General features: G+C 40.1%; 1 protein-coding gene across 1 annotated transcript in view; it reads right to left on the bottom strand.

Moving 5' to 3' along the window:
• The window catches only part of sppl3 (signal peptide peptidase 3), a 200,732-nt gene that overhangs the window by 85,345 nt on the left and 98,649 nt on the right, over positions 1 to 16,738 (bottom strand). Inside the window, exon 3 of the mRNA XM_043715932.1 lies at positions 13,611 to 13,699. Within this exon, the coding sequence (XP_043571867.1) occupies positions 13,611 to 13,699 (89 nt within the window). The remainder of the gene's footprint in view (positions 1 to 13,610; positions 13,700 to 16,738) is intronic.

The raw sequence follows: 16,738 nt of genomic DNA, 5'->3' as shown, positions 1-16,738 counted from the left end.
TGCTGTGTGAAGGAAGAAGATGATGTACAAGAAACTGGAATCAAAAGAATTACAAGAATGTGGAAACAGGAATTTTAAAACTGGACAAGGGTGTATGGTTGGAAAATAAAACCTGAAAATATAAAGGTCAAAAAAGGATAGACAATACTGAATGACCGTAAGAGGGCAAATAAAATTAATCATCACAAAGAATAGCAGGATAAGAAAAAGTATCAAGAAGAGTGATGACAAAATACGGACGAGATGCCAAGAGAGGACATGGGAGGATAATATGAAGGGTAACAATGCAACATTCTTTAAATTATTAACTAAAGAAAGGTGAGGTGAGATGCTGGACAATTAGGCAACAATGCTTGCACAATCTTTGCAGGTTTCCCTTAAACATCTAACACCATGCAACCTTTCAAGATCACAAAATTGAAAAACCTTGATGTCAATTTTACTCTCCTTCTTTGGATCAGTGATTTACTTCACAGTAAGACCCAAGAGGTGTTAATTGCCAATTATCAACTACTGGATCACCTCAGGGCTGTGTAATTTGACCTTTGCTTTTCATCCTTTACACAAATGATTGTCAAGACTTCACCTGACGAAGGGGCAGCGCTTTCAAAGCTTGTGATTTCAAATAAACCTGTTGACCTATAATCTGGTGTCGAGATTTGACCTTGTTTACCCCAGTCCAACACTGGCAGCTCCATGTGACAGAGCGCAACAACATAATTCTAAAATTTGCTGATGATATAGTACTTGTGGTTCGCATCACAAATAATAAAGTAAACCACAGGAGCACAGAGAAGGTTGTAAAATAGTACAATAACAATTCCTTTCAACTGAACAAATAAAAAGATAGAATAACTAGTTATAGACTTTAGGGAAAAAAAATGACAGTTAATGATACTACTCCTACAAAGATACAAGATGTCAGCACAAAGTAGTGATATGTTGAACTGGGGGGGAACAAGTTACAGGTGTGGTTTTTAAGAGACATACATAATTATGCTACATCACAAAATTAAATCCTGTAGAAAAAAATCCCAATATCATGAAAATTTTCTACACAGGTAGAGGAGAGATAAGGTGTAGAAAGCACGGTTTTGAGTGGGAGATCATGCCTCACAAACTTGTTAGAGTTCTTTTGATGAAGTGACCAAGAAGGTTGACAAAGGCAGGGCCGTAGACATAGTCTATATGGATTTCAGTAAGATGTTGGATAAGGTTCCACATGGTAGGCTGCTCTGGAAGGTTAGATCGCAGAACATCCAGGGTGAGCTGACAAACTGGTTAAGCAATTGGTAAGGATGGAGGAGGGTAATAGTGGAAGGATGCTTGTTAGATTGGAAGCCTGTGACTAATGGGAGTGTGTCAGGGGTCGGTGCTGGGGCCCATTATTATTCATTATCCATATCAATGATTTGAATGAGAATGCTCAAGGCACAATTAGCAAGTTTGCAGATGACATTAAAATAGGCAGTATTTTAGACAGTGAGGAAGGTTATCAAAAATTGCAACAGGACCTCGATCAGCTGGGGAAGTGGGCCAAGAAATGGCAAAGGGAGTTGGAGACAGGAATGGTTGTTACATCTTCCAGGGTTTAGTTGTTTCAGTAAGAATAGGGAAGGTGGCAAAAGAGGGGTAGGTGTGGCATTATTAATCAAGGCTGCTAGTACAGTGGCAGAAAGGATATTTGAGGACACATCTACTGAGGCAGTATGGGCTAAGGTTAGAAACAGGAAAGGAGAGCTCACCTTGTTGGGAATTTTCTATAGGCCTCCGAATAGTTCTAGAGATGTAGAGGAAAGGATAGCAAAGATGATTCTGGATAGGAGCGATAGTGACGGGGTAGTTATGGGGGACATAATCTTTCCAAATAGTGACTGGAAATACTATTGTTCGAGTACTTTAGATGGGTCAGTTTTGGTCCAATGTGGAGTTTGGAGGGTTTCCTGACACAATATGTAGACAGGCCAACAAGAGGGAGAGGCCACATTGCATTTGATATTGGGTAATGAACCAGGCGAGGTGTTAGATTTGGAGGTAGGTGAGCACTTTGGTGACAGTGACCACAATTCGGTTATGTTTACTTTAGGGATGGGAAGGGATAAGTATGTAGTGCAGGGCGAGAGTTATATATAGCTGGGGAAAAGGCAATTATGATACGATTAGGCAAGATTTAGGATGCATAGGATGGACACGATTGAAAAGTGGATTGAAAAGTGGAACTTATTCAAGGAACAGCTACTACATGTCTTTGATATGTATGTACCTGTCAGGCAGGGAGGAAGTAGTCAAGTGAGGGAGCGGTGATTTACTAAAGAAGTTGAATCGCATAGCAAGAGGAAGGTGGTGGCTTATGTAAGGATGAAAGAAGACAGAGGGTGGTGATTGATGGGAGATGTTCATCAAGGAGCTCAGTTACTCGTGGCATACTGCAAAGATCTGTTTTGGGTCCACTGCTGTTATTAATTGTTATAAATGACTTGGATGAGGGTGTAGATGTTTGGGTTAGTATATTTGCAGATGACACTAAAGGTGATGGAGTTGTGGATAGTGCCAAAGGGTGTTGCAGGTTACAGAGGAACATAGATAAGCTGCAGAGCTGGGCTGAGAGGTGACAAATGGAGTTTAATGTGGAAAAGTGTGAGGTGATTCACTTTGGAAGGAGCAACAGGAACACAGACTATTGGGTTAATGCTAAGAGTCTTGGTAGTGTAGATAAGCAGTGAGATCTCAGTGTCCATGTGCATAGATCCCTGAAAGTTGCTACCCAGGTTGATAGGGTTGTTAAGGCAGCATATGGTTTATGGCTTTTATAGGTGGAGGGATTGAGTTTTGGTGCCATGAGGTCATGTTACAGCTGTACAAAATTCTGGTTTGGTTACACTTGGGAGTATTGCATGCAGTTCTGGTCACCACATCACAGGAAGAAAGTGGAAGCTTTGGAAGGGTTCAGAGGAGATTTACTAGGATGTTGCCTGGTGTGGAGGGAAGATCTTATGAAGAGAGGTGGAGGGACTTGAGGCTGTTTTCATTAGAGAGAAGAAAGTTGAAAGGTGACTTAATTGAGACATATAAGATAATCAGAGGGTTAGATAGGGTGGACAGTGAGAAACATTTTCCTTGGATGGTGATGGCCAGCACAAGGGAGCATGGCTTTAAATTGAAGAGTTATAGATATATGACAGATTTCTTTACTCAAAGTAGTAGGAGAGAGGAATGCCCTGCCTGCAACAGTAGTAGACTCGCCAACTTTAAGGGCATTCAAATGGTCATTGAATAAACAGTTGGATGAAAATCGAATAGTTTAGGTTGGATGGGTTTTGGATTGGATTCACAGGTCGGCACAGCATCAAGGGCCAATAGACCTGTAGCACAGTAATGTTCTAAGAGTTTGACATAGATAAGTGCGAGGTCTTGCATTTTGGAAAGACAAATCAAGGTAGGAGTTTCATACTGAACGGTAGGGCCTTACGGCGTGTTGTGGAACAGAGGGATTTTAGAGTTCAGGTTCACAGTTCTCTGAAAGTGGAGTCACAGGTAAATAGGGCAGTAAAGACAGCTTATGGCAGACTGGCCTTCATCAGTCAGGGCACTGAGTACAAAAGTAGGAAAGTTATGTTGTAATTATATAGGACACTGGTGAGGCCATACTTGGGAGTATTGTGTTCAGTTTTGATCATCTTGCTATAGGAAGGATGTTATTAAACTGGAGAATACAGAAGAAATTTACAAGGATGCTTGGATTCAATGGTCTGAGTTATAGAGAGGTTGGACAAGCTAGGACATTTTTCTTTAGAGCGTTGGAGACTCAGGGGGACCTTACAGAAGTGTATAAGATCATGAATGGTGAATGTACTCAGTCTTTTCCCAGGGCTGGGGTATCAAGGACGAGAGGGCATCAGTTTAAGGTGAAAGGGGAAAAAATAAATGGGAACCTGAGGGGGCAACTGTTTTATACAGAGGGTGATATGCATGCGGAATGAGCTGTCAGAGGAAGTGGTTGAGGCGGATACATTAACAACATTTAAAAGTCAAAAAGGCATTTGGACAAATAAATAGATAGGAAAGGATTAGAAGGATATGGGTCAAGTTCAGGGAAATGGAGTTGGCATAGACAGATATGTTGGTTGGCACGGACCACTTTGGGCCAAATGACCAGTCTGCGTGTTGTAGGACTCCATGATTCTGTGAGAGAGCTTAATTCATTTTGGTTGTCTTGCTTGGTATTGCAGTCTTGAGAGAGAGAGGGCACAGAGATGAGTGAACTAAACCGGATGGGTGTTATTTGATAGCAGGTGTTTCTTGAAGAACTCTGCTCTCAAGGAAGTTTGATTAAAGTAGAGAGTGTCACAAACAATGAGAATCACCCTTGTCTCAATATTACTGTTGGATTTGTTTCGGGAAGAGATTGCAATCCTTTAGCTGCAGGACAAATTAATTCGAGAACTGTTTATGCCCTTCTCAACAAAAATTTTTAATGCATTGAAATAGCTTATAATAAATTTTAATTAAAAGCGCACCTCTGCAATAGATTAATTTTCATCAGTCACTGATATGCAATTTTCTTAAAAAATGAGCAAGCGATAGAGTCTGAGATATACAGCATGGAAACAGACCCTTCAGTCCAATTTGTCCATGCTGACCAGACACCCTAAGTTAACCTAGTCCAATTTGCCAGCATTTGGCCTATATCCCTCCAAACTCTTGCTATTTATGTACCCATCCAGATGCCTTGTAAATGTTGTAATTGTACCAGCTGCCACCACTTCCTCTGGCAGCTCATTCCATACACAAACCACCCTCTGTGAGAAAAAAAATTACCTGTTAGGTCCCTTTTAAGTCTTTCCACTCTCACCTTAAACATATATCCTCTAATTTTGGACTCCAAACCCCAGGAAAAAAGACCTTGTCTATTTACTCTATCCATGCCCCTCATGATTTTATAAACCTCAATAAGGTCACCCCTTAGCCTCCGACACTCCAGAGAAAATAGCCCCAGCCTATTCAGTCTTTCCCTGTAGCTCAAATCCTCCAACCCTGCCAACATCCTTGCATATCTTTTCTGAACCCTTTCAAGTTTCACAACATCGTTCCGAGATGAGGGTGACCAGAATTCCACAATTCCAATCGCAGTATTCCAATAATAGCCTAACCAATGTCCTCTATAGCCATAACATGACCTCAATGCACTGACCAAAAAAGGCTAGCATACCAAATGCCTTCTTTACTATCATCTACCTGGGACTTCACTTTCAAGGAACTATGAACCTGTACTCCAAGGTCTCTTTGTTCAGCAACCTTCCCCAGGACCTTAGCATTAAGAGTATAAGTCCTGCCTCGATTTGCCTTTCCAAAGTGCATCCACAATGAATTCCAAATCAGGAATAAAGTGAAATTTAAGAATAGATGAAAGAATGGTGCTTGAGGATTACTTGTGCTTATTTTAAAATCACTAGATTTTAAGGAAAGCACCCAGTGTAAATATAACAACAGCAAGAAATGAAACAAGAGTCAGCCATATGGTCCAATGAGCCTTCTCCATCCTTCAATAAGATCATGCATTTCGTTGACCTCAATTTCACTATCCTACCAATCTCCATATCCTTCAATTCCCTAAAGAGCCCAAAGCACTACTGATGGGTGTCTTGGATCTACTCAATGATCGAATATCCAGTGACCTCTAGGATAGAGAATTCCAACAGTGACAACCTTCTGACTGAAAGAGTGTTTCCTCATCCTAACTCCAAGTGGTCAACCCCTTGTCTTTAAGCTTTGTTGCCACTGACTCCAACCAGAGGAAGTAGCTTGTCAGCACCTACGCCATAACCCTCTCAGAATCTTATATTTTCATTAAACTCACATCTCATTCATTTAAATTTCAGTGCAGTCCATTTTAAGTCTTTTGCTAGATGAATGCCATTTAGTTCAAGGACTCAATGTCGAAAAATGGGGCACTGGAAAAACACAGGAGGTCAGGCAGCATCAGAGGAGCAAGACAATCGATGCTTCGGGCATAGGTCCTTCATCAGAGAGGTGCGTGTGCATGTGCATGCTCATTTTTGAGAGATAAAATAGGAGAATGGGGGTGGGACTGGTCCCAAGGTGGAAGATGAGACGTTCTTCCTACAGGCATCGGCTGGGTTGGATTTAACTGAAGAGGCAGCCCAGGACTTGACCTGCTGTGCTTTTCCAGTGCCACACTTTTCAACTTTGATCTCCAGCATCTGCAGTCCTCACTTTCTTCTGTTAAGGAATCAATCGAGTGAATCTGCATTGGTCTCCCTCTAAAACAAAGTCTACCGTTCAAAAGGGACAGACTAAAACCATAAACAGCATTACAAATGTGATTTCACCAAATCTGGACACAATTTCAGCAAGCCTGCCCTACACTTGTAATCCAGTTCACAAACAATAAAGGCCACTGTAGCATTTGTTTTCTGAATTGCATGCTGTACCCGCATATTAACTCCTCTGTTGAGAACAAGAATGTCAATTCCTCTCCATACCATAGTTTTTCACTATTTAATATTGTTCTGCTTTTCTAGTTCTCTTACTAGTGAATAATCTCACATTATCCTCCAGATTAAGCCCTTGTAGGAAGTGCAGTCCCAGCATGGCTAAGCACTTTAAAAACTGCATTGCTTACCTTTTAACTTTGTTCTTAAGGTTTTGCACCCAAGGTGGTGCCATGTCACAGGACATAAAAGAACTTTTCACTGTACTCCTTTTGTACTTGAGTACATGTGACAATAAAAGTCTAAATCTAAATGTCACCTTCTTGCCAACTCACTATCTATCCCCTTTTCCAGATTCCATATTGTACTTTCCCACCCAAGCTTTATACAGCCAACAAATATGGATTTGTTACATAAAGACTGAAAGACCTGCAGATGATGTAAATCAGAACAAAAAAAACTCAGAGTTAATGTCTTGAGTATGGTGACCTTTCCAAGAAAGTTCTAGGAACGGTCCTGGATCCGAAATGTTAACTCTGATTTCTCTTCATAGATGCTACCAGACTTTTGAGCTTTTCCAGCAATTTCTGTTGTTGTGGATTTATCATGTGGTCATCTCGTCCAAGTCATTAAAATATATCGTAAAGAGCTGGGATGCCAGCACTGATTCCATGGCACTGAACTAGTAATAGTCTGAATATGACCCATTCATTTCGACTCTTTTTGCACCATCTGAGTGAATCTGCTACCTCGCCCTTCCATCTTCCCCAATAAATTGCTGTCAAGACCAGGGTTTATTGCTGGCCTATAAGGCACTATATTGAACGCCTATTGAAAATCCAAACATACTATGTGTTGGCCCTAGAACCAAAAGGCATGACAACTTTTAGCCTCATTAATTTTCTCCAATAAAACTTTACTAAAATCACACTGACGAGACCTTTGAATCCTTTTCAACTCCAGTTTTTGCCTCTTTTACCAAGAAGACTATGCATAAAGTATCTGTTCAAAGATTGTGCCATTTCCTTAAAACCCATTTCAGCTTCTGATGGAACCACATTTACTTTCATGATTCTGTTTCTTATAACAAACTTGTAGAAGCCCCTCCAATGCGTTTCAACATTTCACGTCAGTTTACTTTCATATTCCATTTGCTTCTTAGTTTCTGGTATCCTCTCAATTCATAAGCTTCTCCGGTCCTTGGTAATATCATATGCCTTAGCTTTTAATTTAATTATACATTAAATCTCAGTTTGCCAAGGACAGATCACTTTTCCCATCAAGTTATTACCTTCAATGGAATACATATAATCTCTTGCTTGGAAGCAAGTACATAAGAACGGGAGATACAGGAGGAGAATTAGGCAATTTGGCCTGTCGGGTCTGCTTCGTCACTCAATCATGGCTGATTTGTTTCTCAACCCCCATTCTCCTTCATTCTCTCCATAACCCTGGATTTCCTTACCAATCAAGGACCTGTCTCTGTCTTAAATACACTCAATGACTTGGCCTCCAAAACCCTCTGTGGCAATGTGTTCCACTGATTAACTACCCTCTGGATGGTGTCTTCCACTGTGAAAACCAATCAAAGTAACTATTCCGTTTCTCCGTCATTTCATGTCCCAATTACGACTTCTCCAGCTTCATTTTCTGTGGTCCAATGTCAACTCTTGCCACTCTCTTACCTTTTAGGAATATTAAAAAGGTCTCTTACAATCATCTTTCATATAACTACCTCGTTTACACATATTTAATTCACCCCCCCCAACCCCACCCACTAACATTGCTTTTTAAATTATTCTCTGGTGGTTTTTAAAGGTTTCCAGTCCACTGCCTTCCCCCCACCTTCACCACATTGTATGCTTTTTCTTTTGGTTTTCTGCTGCCCCGCACTCCTTGGTCAGCCATGGTTGCCTTACCCTCTCCTTAGCATGCTGCTTCTTCCTTGGGGTGCATTTCTGCTATGCTTCCTGAATGATCCCCAGAAATCCATGCCATTGCTGCTCCATGTTTCCTCCTAGGCTCCCTTTCCAATCAATTCTGGCCAGTTTCTCCCATATCTTTGTCAATGCCTTTACTCAACTGTAATACCATTACATCTGATTTCATTTTCTTCCTCTCAAACTTCAGGGTGAATTCTAGCATTTTCTGGATTCTGCCTCCGAGAGGCGCCTTCATCTTAGCTCCCCAATCAAGTCTGCCTCATTACACACACACTTCAAAACTTCCTGTTACCCTGGTGGAATCAACCACAAGCTGCTCCATAAAACCATCTTGTAGATATCCCACAATCCCTTTTCTTGAGATTCACTACCAAACTGATTTTTCCAGTCCACCTGCATATTGAAGTCCCCCATGATTATTGTGACAGTGTCTTTCTGACATTTTTTCTATCTCCTAATTTAATTTTCTTCCCCACATCCTGACCACTGTCAGAGACCTGAACACAACTCCTATCAGGTTTAACTCTATTTCCCCCTTTACAGTTCCCCAACACTACCAAAACAGATTCTACACGTTCCAACTTTTGCTTCTTCCTATCAATTTAATTTCATTTCTTAACAAACAAGGTAACCTCACCCCCCTGCCAGCCCTTTAGATAGGGAAAGTATTCTGGATATTCAGTCCACAGCCCTGATCTCCTTGCAGTCATGTCTCTGACACCCAAAAGATCGTACTTGCCAATTTCAATCTGCTCCACCAGTTTATTTACCTTATTTACTATCCAGTACACTAAGTACAGCACTCTCAGCTCCGCATTGACTGCCCCAAGCCCAACTTCACCACCCCCAACACCATTCCCTCATAGCTGCCCCTTACCTGCTCTGCCTGAAGCTAGATTCCTGACTTTTCATACTCTGTTTTATTAATTGTTCTGGAAATTTTAATAACCTCTGCTGAGTCCTTCGCACTTTTAACCTTTTCCTTAATTATCCATGTAACTGAATCACACAGCTCGAGTGCAACTAGCGACTTTGTTCCAAGTTTCTTTTGCATTAGATGCGCTTTTAGAAATTTACTAATTTATTTTTTAATGGTGTTCAACAAGGCAGGTTAAACGCTCAATATCAAACAGGATAGCAAAAATAGTTGGGCAATGGCGTAAATCAAAAGAGACAAGGAAACCTTTTTTGTTAAACAGGCAGAATATAGTAGAGTCATTCTGCATTCCAGATCCCATAAACTCATGAACTGCAGAACAAACTTTGCCACAGCTAGTATAAACATGAATTCTGCCAATGAGCCTGCAGCTATAACTGCTTAAACAAGACCTACATGAGAGATAGTTCCTTACATGCATTTATAATTACGTTTGGTTGCAGGGACTTTTCTATAAGCCACTTTTTAAATTCATGGATGGACAATTCATTTCAAGTTGGATCCCTATACTTAGACTTGGAAGACAAGCAAAAGACAAATGACAGCTTTCTTTTGCTGCACTTGTCTCAAAGTTGTTAACCGTGGACTATAATGTTTAATACTACCCACAATTGTAAGATCTCAATTTAAAGTATATCCCTGTCAGGGTGAAAGGGAAGGCTGGTAGGTGTAGGGACTGCTGGATGACTAAAGAAATTGAGGGTTTGGTTAAGAAAAAGAGAATATTTTGCATCAGTATTTACTGTGGAAAAGGATATGGAAGATATAGACTGTAGGGAAATAGATGGTGACATCTTGCAAAATGTCCAGATTACAAAGGAGGAAGTGCTGGATGTCTTGAAATGGTTAAAGGTGGATAAATCCCCAGGACTTGATCAGGTATACCAGAGAACTCTGTGGGAAGCGAGAGAAGTGATTGCTGGGCCTCTTGCTGAGATTTTTGTATCAGCGATAGTCACAGGTGAGGTGTCAGAAGACTGGAGGTTGGCAAACATGGTGCCACTATTTAAGAAACGTTGTAAGGACAAGCCAGTGTTGGGCAGGTTGTTGGAGGGAATCCGGAGGGACAGGATGTACATGCATTTGGAAAGGCAAGGACTGATTAGGGATAATCAACGTGGCTTTGTGCATGAGAAACCATGTCTCACTAACTTGATTGGGTTTTCTGAAAAAAAAAACAAAGAGGATTGATGAGGGCAGAGAGGTGGACTTGATTTATATGGACTTCAGTAAGACATTTGACAAGGTTCCCCTTGGGAGACTGGTTAGCAAGGTTAGATCTCATAGAATACAGGGAGAACTAGCCACAAGGATCGGTGCTGGGTCCACTACTTTTCATCATTTACTTAAATTATTTGGATGTGAGCATAAGAGGTATAGTTAGCAAGTTTGCTGATGACCAAAATTGGAGGAGGTCACCTCAGATTACAACAGGATCTTGACCAGATGGGCCAATGGGCTGAGAAATGGCAGATGGAGTTTAGTTTAGATAAATGTGAGGTGCTGCATTTTGGGAAAGCAAATCTTAGCAGGACTTATACGCTTAATGGTAAGGTCCTAGGGAGTGTTGCTGAACAAAGAGACCTTGGAGTGCAGGTTCACAGCACCTTGAAAGTAGAGTCTCGGGTAGATACAATAGTGAAGGAGGCATTTGATATACTTTCCTTTATTGGTCAGAGTATTGAATACAGGAGTTGGGAGGTCATGTTGCAGCTGTACAGGAATCGGTTAGGCCACTATTGGAATATTGCATGCAATTCTCGTCTCCTTCCTATCAGAAAGATGCTGTGAAACTTGAAAGGCTCAGAAAAGATTTACAAGGATGTTGCCAGGGTTGGGGGATTTGAACTATAAGGAAAGGTTGAATAGGGTGGGGCTGTTTTCCCTGGAGGCCGAGGGGTGACCTTATAGATATTTATAAAATCATGAGGGGCATGGATAGGATATATAGACAAAGTCTCTTCCCTGGGTGGGGGAGTACAGAACTAGAGGGCAAAGGTTTAGGGTGAGAGGGGAAAAGTATAAAAGAGACCTAAGGGACGGTTTCATGCAGAAGGTGATACATGTATGGAATGAGCTGCCAGAGGAAGTGGTGGAGGCTGGTACAATTGCAACATTTAAAAGGCATCTGGATGGGTTTATGAATAGGAAAGGTTTGGAGGGATATGGGCCGGGTGCTGGCAGGTGGGACTAGACTGGGTTGGGATATCTGGTTGGCATGGACAGGTTGGACCGAAGGGTCTGTTTTCGTGCTGTACATCTCTATAACTGTATAACGAAGACATTGAGTTTTAAAATACTCTGCTAGAAATCTGACCAAACTAGCCAAGCTTCACAGCGAATTACAAACTGCTAGAAATCATTGTTAAGGAATGGATTTGCATTAAACTGGTTATAACTGGCAATAAGCAACAGACACCACAACTGCAGGAACAGCCAGAAACAAAAGAAAATCTATAGAAACCTATTATTATGCTAAATAAAAGGACACTGATGACTCCCCTACTTACTCAAAGGCATCTTGATAGTTCTGACAATAGAAGACCAAAACTCAAAAATAAATTACCATGAATGCTGGAAATCTGAAATAAAACAGAGTGCTGGAAAACTCAGCAGGTCTGGCAGCATCTGTAGATTGAGAGAGAGTGTTCATGGATTAACAGCATGTCTCACTGTGCGCCAATAGGTAGCTATCACATGATCAAAACAACTCCTCATGAAACCGCTGATTATAAACTTGTTTATTATTGAAGGGAATAACATCAGGTGGTGTGCAGAATGTCACAACAGGATCACTTCCTCAGCAATCTTTTTTAATCTCCGATCCATCCTATCTCTGCTAGAAGTTGGAATACTTCAAAGGTAGAAAATTTAAAAATAAAAAAGGAACTTCATCCATGGTAGCACCAACTCTGAAAAAGATTGCACTTGACGAACAACTCCAGAAGAACAGTCAGCCTAAAATCGTCACAACAACTGGACTTCAAGACCACTATTTTGGAATTCTAATTTATGTAGTTTATGGACTTTAACTTTTTTCCCCAATTCCACCTTCCAATTTGTTCTGTTCACTTGCATGCTACTGTACTTCTACGAGTCACAGGAGGTGTTTCACCTTTTGATAGATTTAAAGTTTTAACTGTGTGATTATAATGGAATTTTTTGTGCTAAAGTCAAGAGATCAAGCTAACTTATTTTTTCATGGCTTCACATATGAAGTACATAGTGACTGAGAAATTAATTACATCTTAAAAATTCCATTAAAATCAACTTCAAGAGTGAAAGAAAACAATTTATTAATTCCTCAGGACTGAATTGTTTCATTTATTGGATAATCATCAGATATTAGGAAAAATCTTCTGTTTTCCACTTGGAATTCTCATTTCCAAATCCAGGGATTTTAAAAAGTTAATACATTTTCCATGATCCTCTTCCATCTTCCCTCTATGGCTTCCCCTTTCGCTCTTGCTTTTTTTTAAAATGGAAATGTAGTCCTCTCCTACCCCTCTCCAATCCACATGTTAACCCACTCATCAGACAAGGGTCACTGCCTACCTGACCCTAACTAATTTGTGCTCATTTAAGAGCTTTCACTGAAGGAGAGTGATTTTTGAGGAGAATTACCTTGCCAAAGTTCTCATACCTGGTTTTAATTCTAAGAGTCTGTACTCAATGGTCAAATGTAAGCTGTAACATTCCAAAAGACATCTTGAAAATAACGTTATCAAATTCTCTATTCCCTAATTAATCTCAACAGTAAGATTTTAAAATACAATTAACAAGTTAATTTCACTACATTAATTAAAATTTTGTAATGAGTATGAAAATCAAGTAATCTATGGGTTGGAATATAGTGCACACTGTTATAACACGCATAAACAACTTTTAATCCAATGCACTGCTTTATTATAGCAATCCATACCTCAATTTGTACTGTGCCTGAAATCTAAACTCAATACTACAAGAATCTATGTATTAAGCATCTTCATCTATGCAACTAGCACAAAGTCCACTGAATGACTTTTTTTTAAAAAAAGTATTTAGGGATTGGTTCCCAACCATCAGAAAATTAGCCAGTATTGTAATACATTATGCACTTTCCAAATAACTGAACTGTCATCTACCAAAATTATAGTTATGATTGGGATGTACTAAAAAGGATACCAACGTTAAACACAATCGCAACAATACACTTACGATATGCTCGACAAGGTTCTGTACATGACCAGCAATGGCGAAATAAAATGAGATTATGCTCGAGTCTTGTTTTCTACTTACTATTGTTGGCATTGTTTGCATTGAAAGTACCAGATGAAGCATTCACATCTTTATCTTTATCCTGGTTTTCAAAATCCATATTCAGAGACCTTTTAGATGGGGTGGGGTGGGGTGGAGAGAAATGAAAAATTTGTTAGATTACACTGTTCAAACAAACAGTTGTCACATTTTATCTGGGAAAAACACATCAATCAAGGTCCACTGTTCCACAAAGTCATCACAAAATGCCAAAGTGTATAAAATAAGAATGAAATCACAAAATCTGACTGATTAACTTCAAGATAAAAGTAATTCACACCAGGTATTGTCAGTGACAAAAATGTAACTACTAACAGAGGCAAAGCAAGGATTTCTAGTCTATTACTATGCAATTTAAACTATACCCCTTCAAAAACTTCAAACGTGTGAACACTCAAATCATAATTAAGACAGACAAAAGACAAATGGTTTAACACAGACACTATGATTGGAGACAAAAAAAAGGACAGGTAAACAAAAGTCCAAAGATCAGAAGTCCAGACCACAAAATGGAAAGTTATTTTCTCACAGTAGTTTTGACTTTGATAAAAATGGCATACTGTTATCTAACAGGTGCCCAGATGCTCTTTGACGCAATGGGTGATCAGATGTCTTTTGTATTGTCTTTTCCTGAAGGATGGGCAGCGGTGCGGGCAGGGGGGGAGCAGTCAGAGACAAAGCTGAATGGTTTCCGATTGTGGGCTCTGGAAATTTTACTCTGTTACGGTTGTGGCACATACAGCCTATTAACACCCTGCAACCCACCCTACAACCGGTCATCCAGCAGAATCGCCTCAACACATTCTTGGTACAGTTCGGTCTCAAATTCTCCATCTCAACACTTCAGAAAGCATAATTGTATCATAACTCAAAAAATATGCAGTACTTGGTTTTTAAGCTGCAAATTCTCCTGCTATTCCAGTTGTAGCAATCCAATTTCCATTATAGTCCCAAACAAAAAATACGATTTCTTACACAGTACAAATCTGTGGCCTAAACCTACATGATATAGTAGCATATGTTCTGTGAGAGAAGTAAAAATTTAAACTTTTATATCTTAAAAGCATAACCTGCTGAAAATCTTTCCAAGGTTTGTGGAAACGTAAGTATGATAATAGCATTAAGCTCCACCACTGCCATTCTGTGCTTACTTTTTTAGAATATATAAAAATATACACCAATACAGAATGTTACTCTTAGAAATAGAGATTTTGTTATAGTGCTTGCAACCCTGGAGTTCTGTTCACACACCAATGAAAGCCTTTTTATCATGTCCTTCTAACAGTTGAGAAGTTGGACTCTAGACAAGCCCATCCCATTAAATACACTGCATTGCATGACTTTGGGCTTTGCTTTTTCAAAAACAGGTTAGTGGACAACACTCGCTAAGCTGTGTGAAGCAATTCCAACGTTCCACATGTGCTGATTGTGGCACAGGCCTCAGTTTCAGGAGGTCACTCAGAGGCCTCCAATGAGAAAATTAAAGGAAGACTGGGGGTGGATTTGTGTGGCAACATGGCATCTTATTCCAATATTTACCTGCTACATGCCAGAGCACCTTTCCTTCAGCATTATTATACATAATACAGGGTCTGAGGTTTCCTATCTCTTCCATCCTCCGAGTTAAGAGTCAAGTCACATTGCTGTGGCATCTCATCTAAGCAAGACTAGGTAAGGATGGCAGATTTACTTCCTAAAGTACATTAGTTATGATAATTGTCAGTGTCATATGGTCACCATTAAGCTAGCCTTTAATTTCAGATTTTTATTGAATTCAACTTTCACTGCTGATTCAAACCTATGTATTCAGAGTACTTAGTCTCAGGGTCCTCCCATTACTAGTCCAGTCATATGACCACATTCCCCAAAAAATTATATTATATCAAATTACATTCAGGAGATTCTGTGAAATGAAGGATTGAAATTTACTTAGTTGTGATTTCCACAAATTAACTTAATGTTAACTTTGTCAGACAGCAATTTAAGCTCAGGAATCTGCCATGATCTGTTTAGAGTTGCGTTATTTTGTGCACGAGCTAGTCATGAAGTGCACCCAATGAGCACTGATAGTATACTAGAACTAGGAATTAACCTAGTCCAAAACCCTCTCCCATGTTACACACAGGCAGGAAATTAGATTAGAATGCATTGTGGTAATACACAACAATATCAATGATGCTGTGAAACTAACCATTTGTACGCATGGTGGTGATGTAAAATATTGATTGCATAATTAATTCCTGCAAACACCACCACCACCCACCACCCCCAAACCATACTGACTCTCTCGACTCGTGTAGCTCAAACTACAGAACTATTAAAAAAAAAGGCCAAAAAACACTTTTCTATTTACAGAAGTCTTGTTCAAAGCACCATCCAAAATCACTTCTTTTCAACTACGACCTTCACATCTCAGCTAGATTAGCACTGAGAGGCAGCAGTGCTAACCACTGTGCCACCCCTACCAGCCACCTACAGCATCTCAAGTAGATAGGCTGGAGGCTAGAAGATCACAGCAAGCCAGGTGGCATCAGGAGGTGGAGAAGTCGACATGTAGGGTGCGATCATTCTTCAGGACTGGGGATGAGTGTAGGGGGACTTGCAGATAAATGAGGTGGCGGGGACAGGGTGGTGAAGTGGGGACAGGTGAAACCTACAGGATCTCTGCATTACTGTACAGCAGACAATTCAAGGTCATACCAAACACATTGTAAATGGTGATGCTTTGTCACATTCATAAACAAGGCTAGTTGGTTGTTATGCAATAGTATGGCTTTCCGATTTCAGAGTCTGCCACAGACACTGATGTATATCCAGTCTATCAGGACAGTAATTTTGATGAATAAAATCAGGCAGAAGTTTATCACTATTTGATTCATTCATGGGATGGCAGCATTGTTGGCAAGGCCAGCATTTGTTGCTTATCCCAAATTATCCTAGAACATGGTGGTGAATCCTCTTTTTGATCACTTGCAGTCTACATTGGCGAGCTACAACTATTAGTGTTGTTAGAAAGTGTATTCCAGGACACTGATTAAGCAACAGCGAAGGAATGACATATCATTTAAATTTCAAGCTTCCAGCTGCTTCCCATTTCAACACACCACTGT

This window comes from Chiloscyllium plagiosum, chromosome 25 (genome assembly GCF_004010195.1).
Source record: "Chiloscyllium plagiosum isolate BGI_BamShark_2017 chromosome 25, ASM401019v2, whole genome shotgun sequence".
NCBI lineage: Eukaryota > Metazoa > Chordata > Chondrichthyes > Orectolobiformes > Hemiscylliidae > Chiloscyllium > Chiloscyllium plagiosum.
Note: the sequence above shows the minus strand (reverse complement) of the source record. Positions and strands in the feature narration are given on the sequence as shown.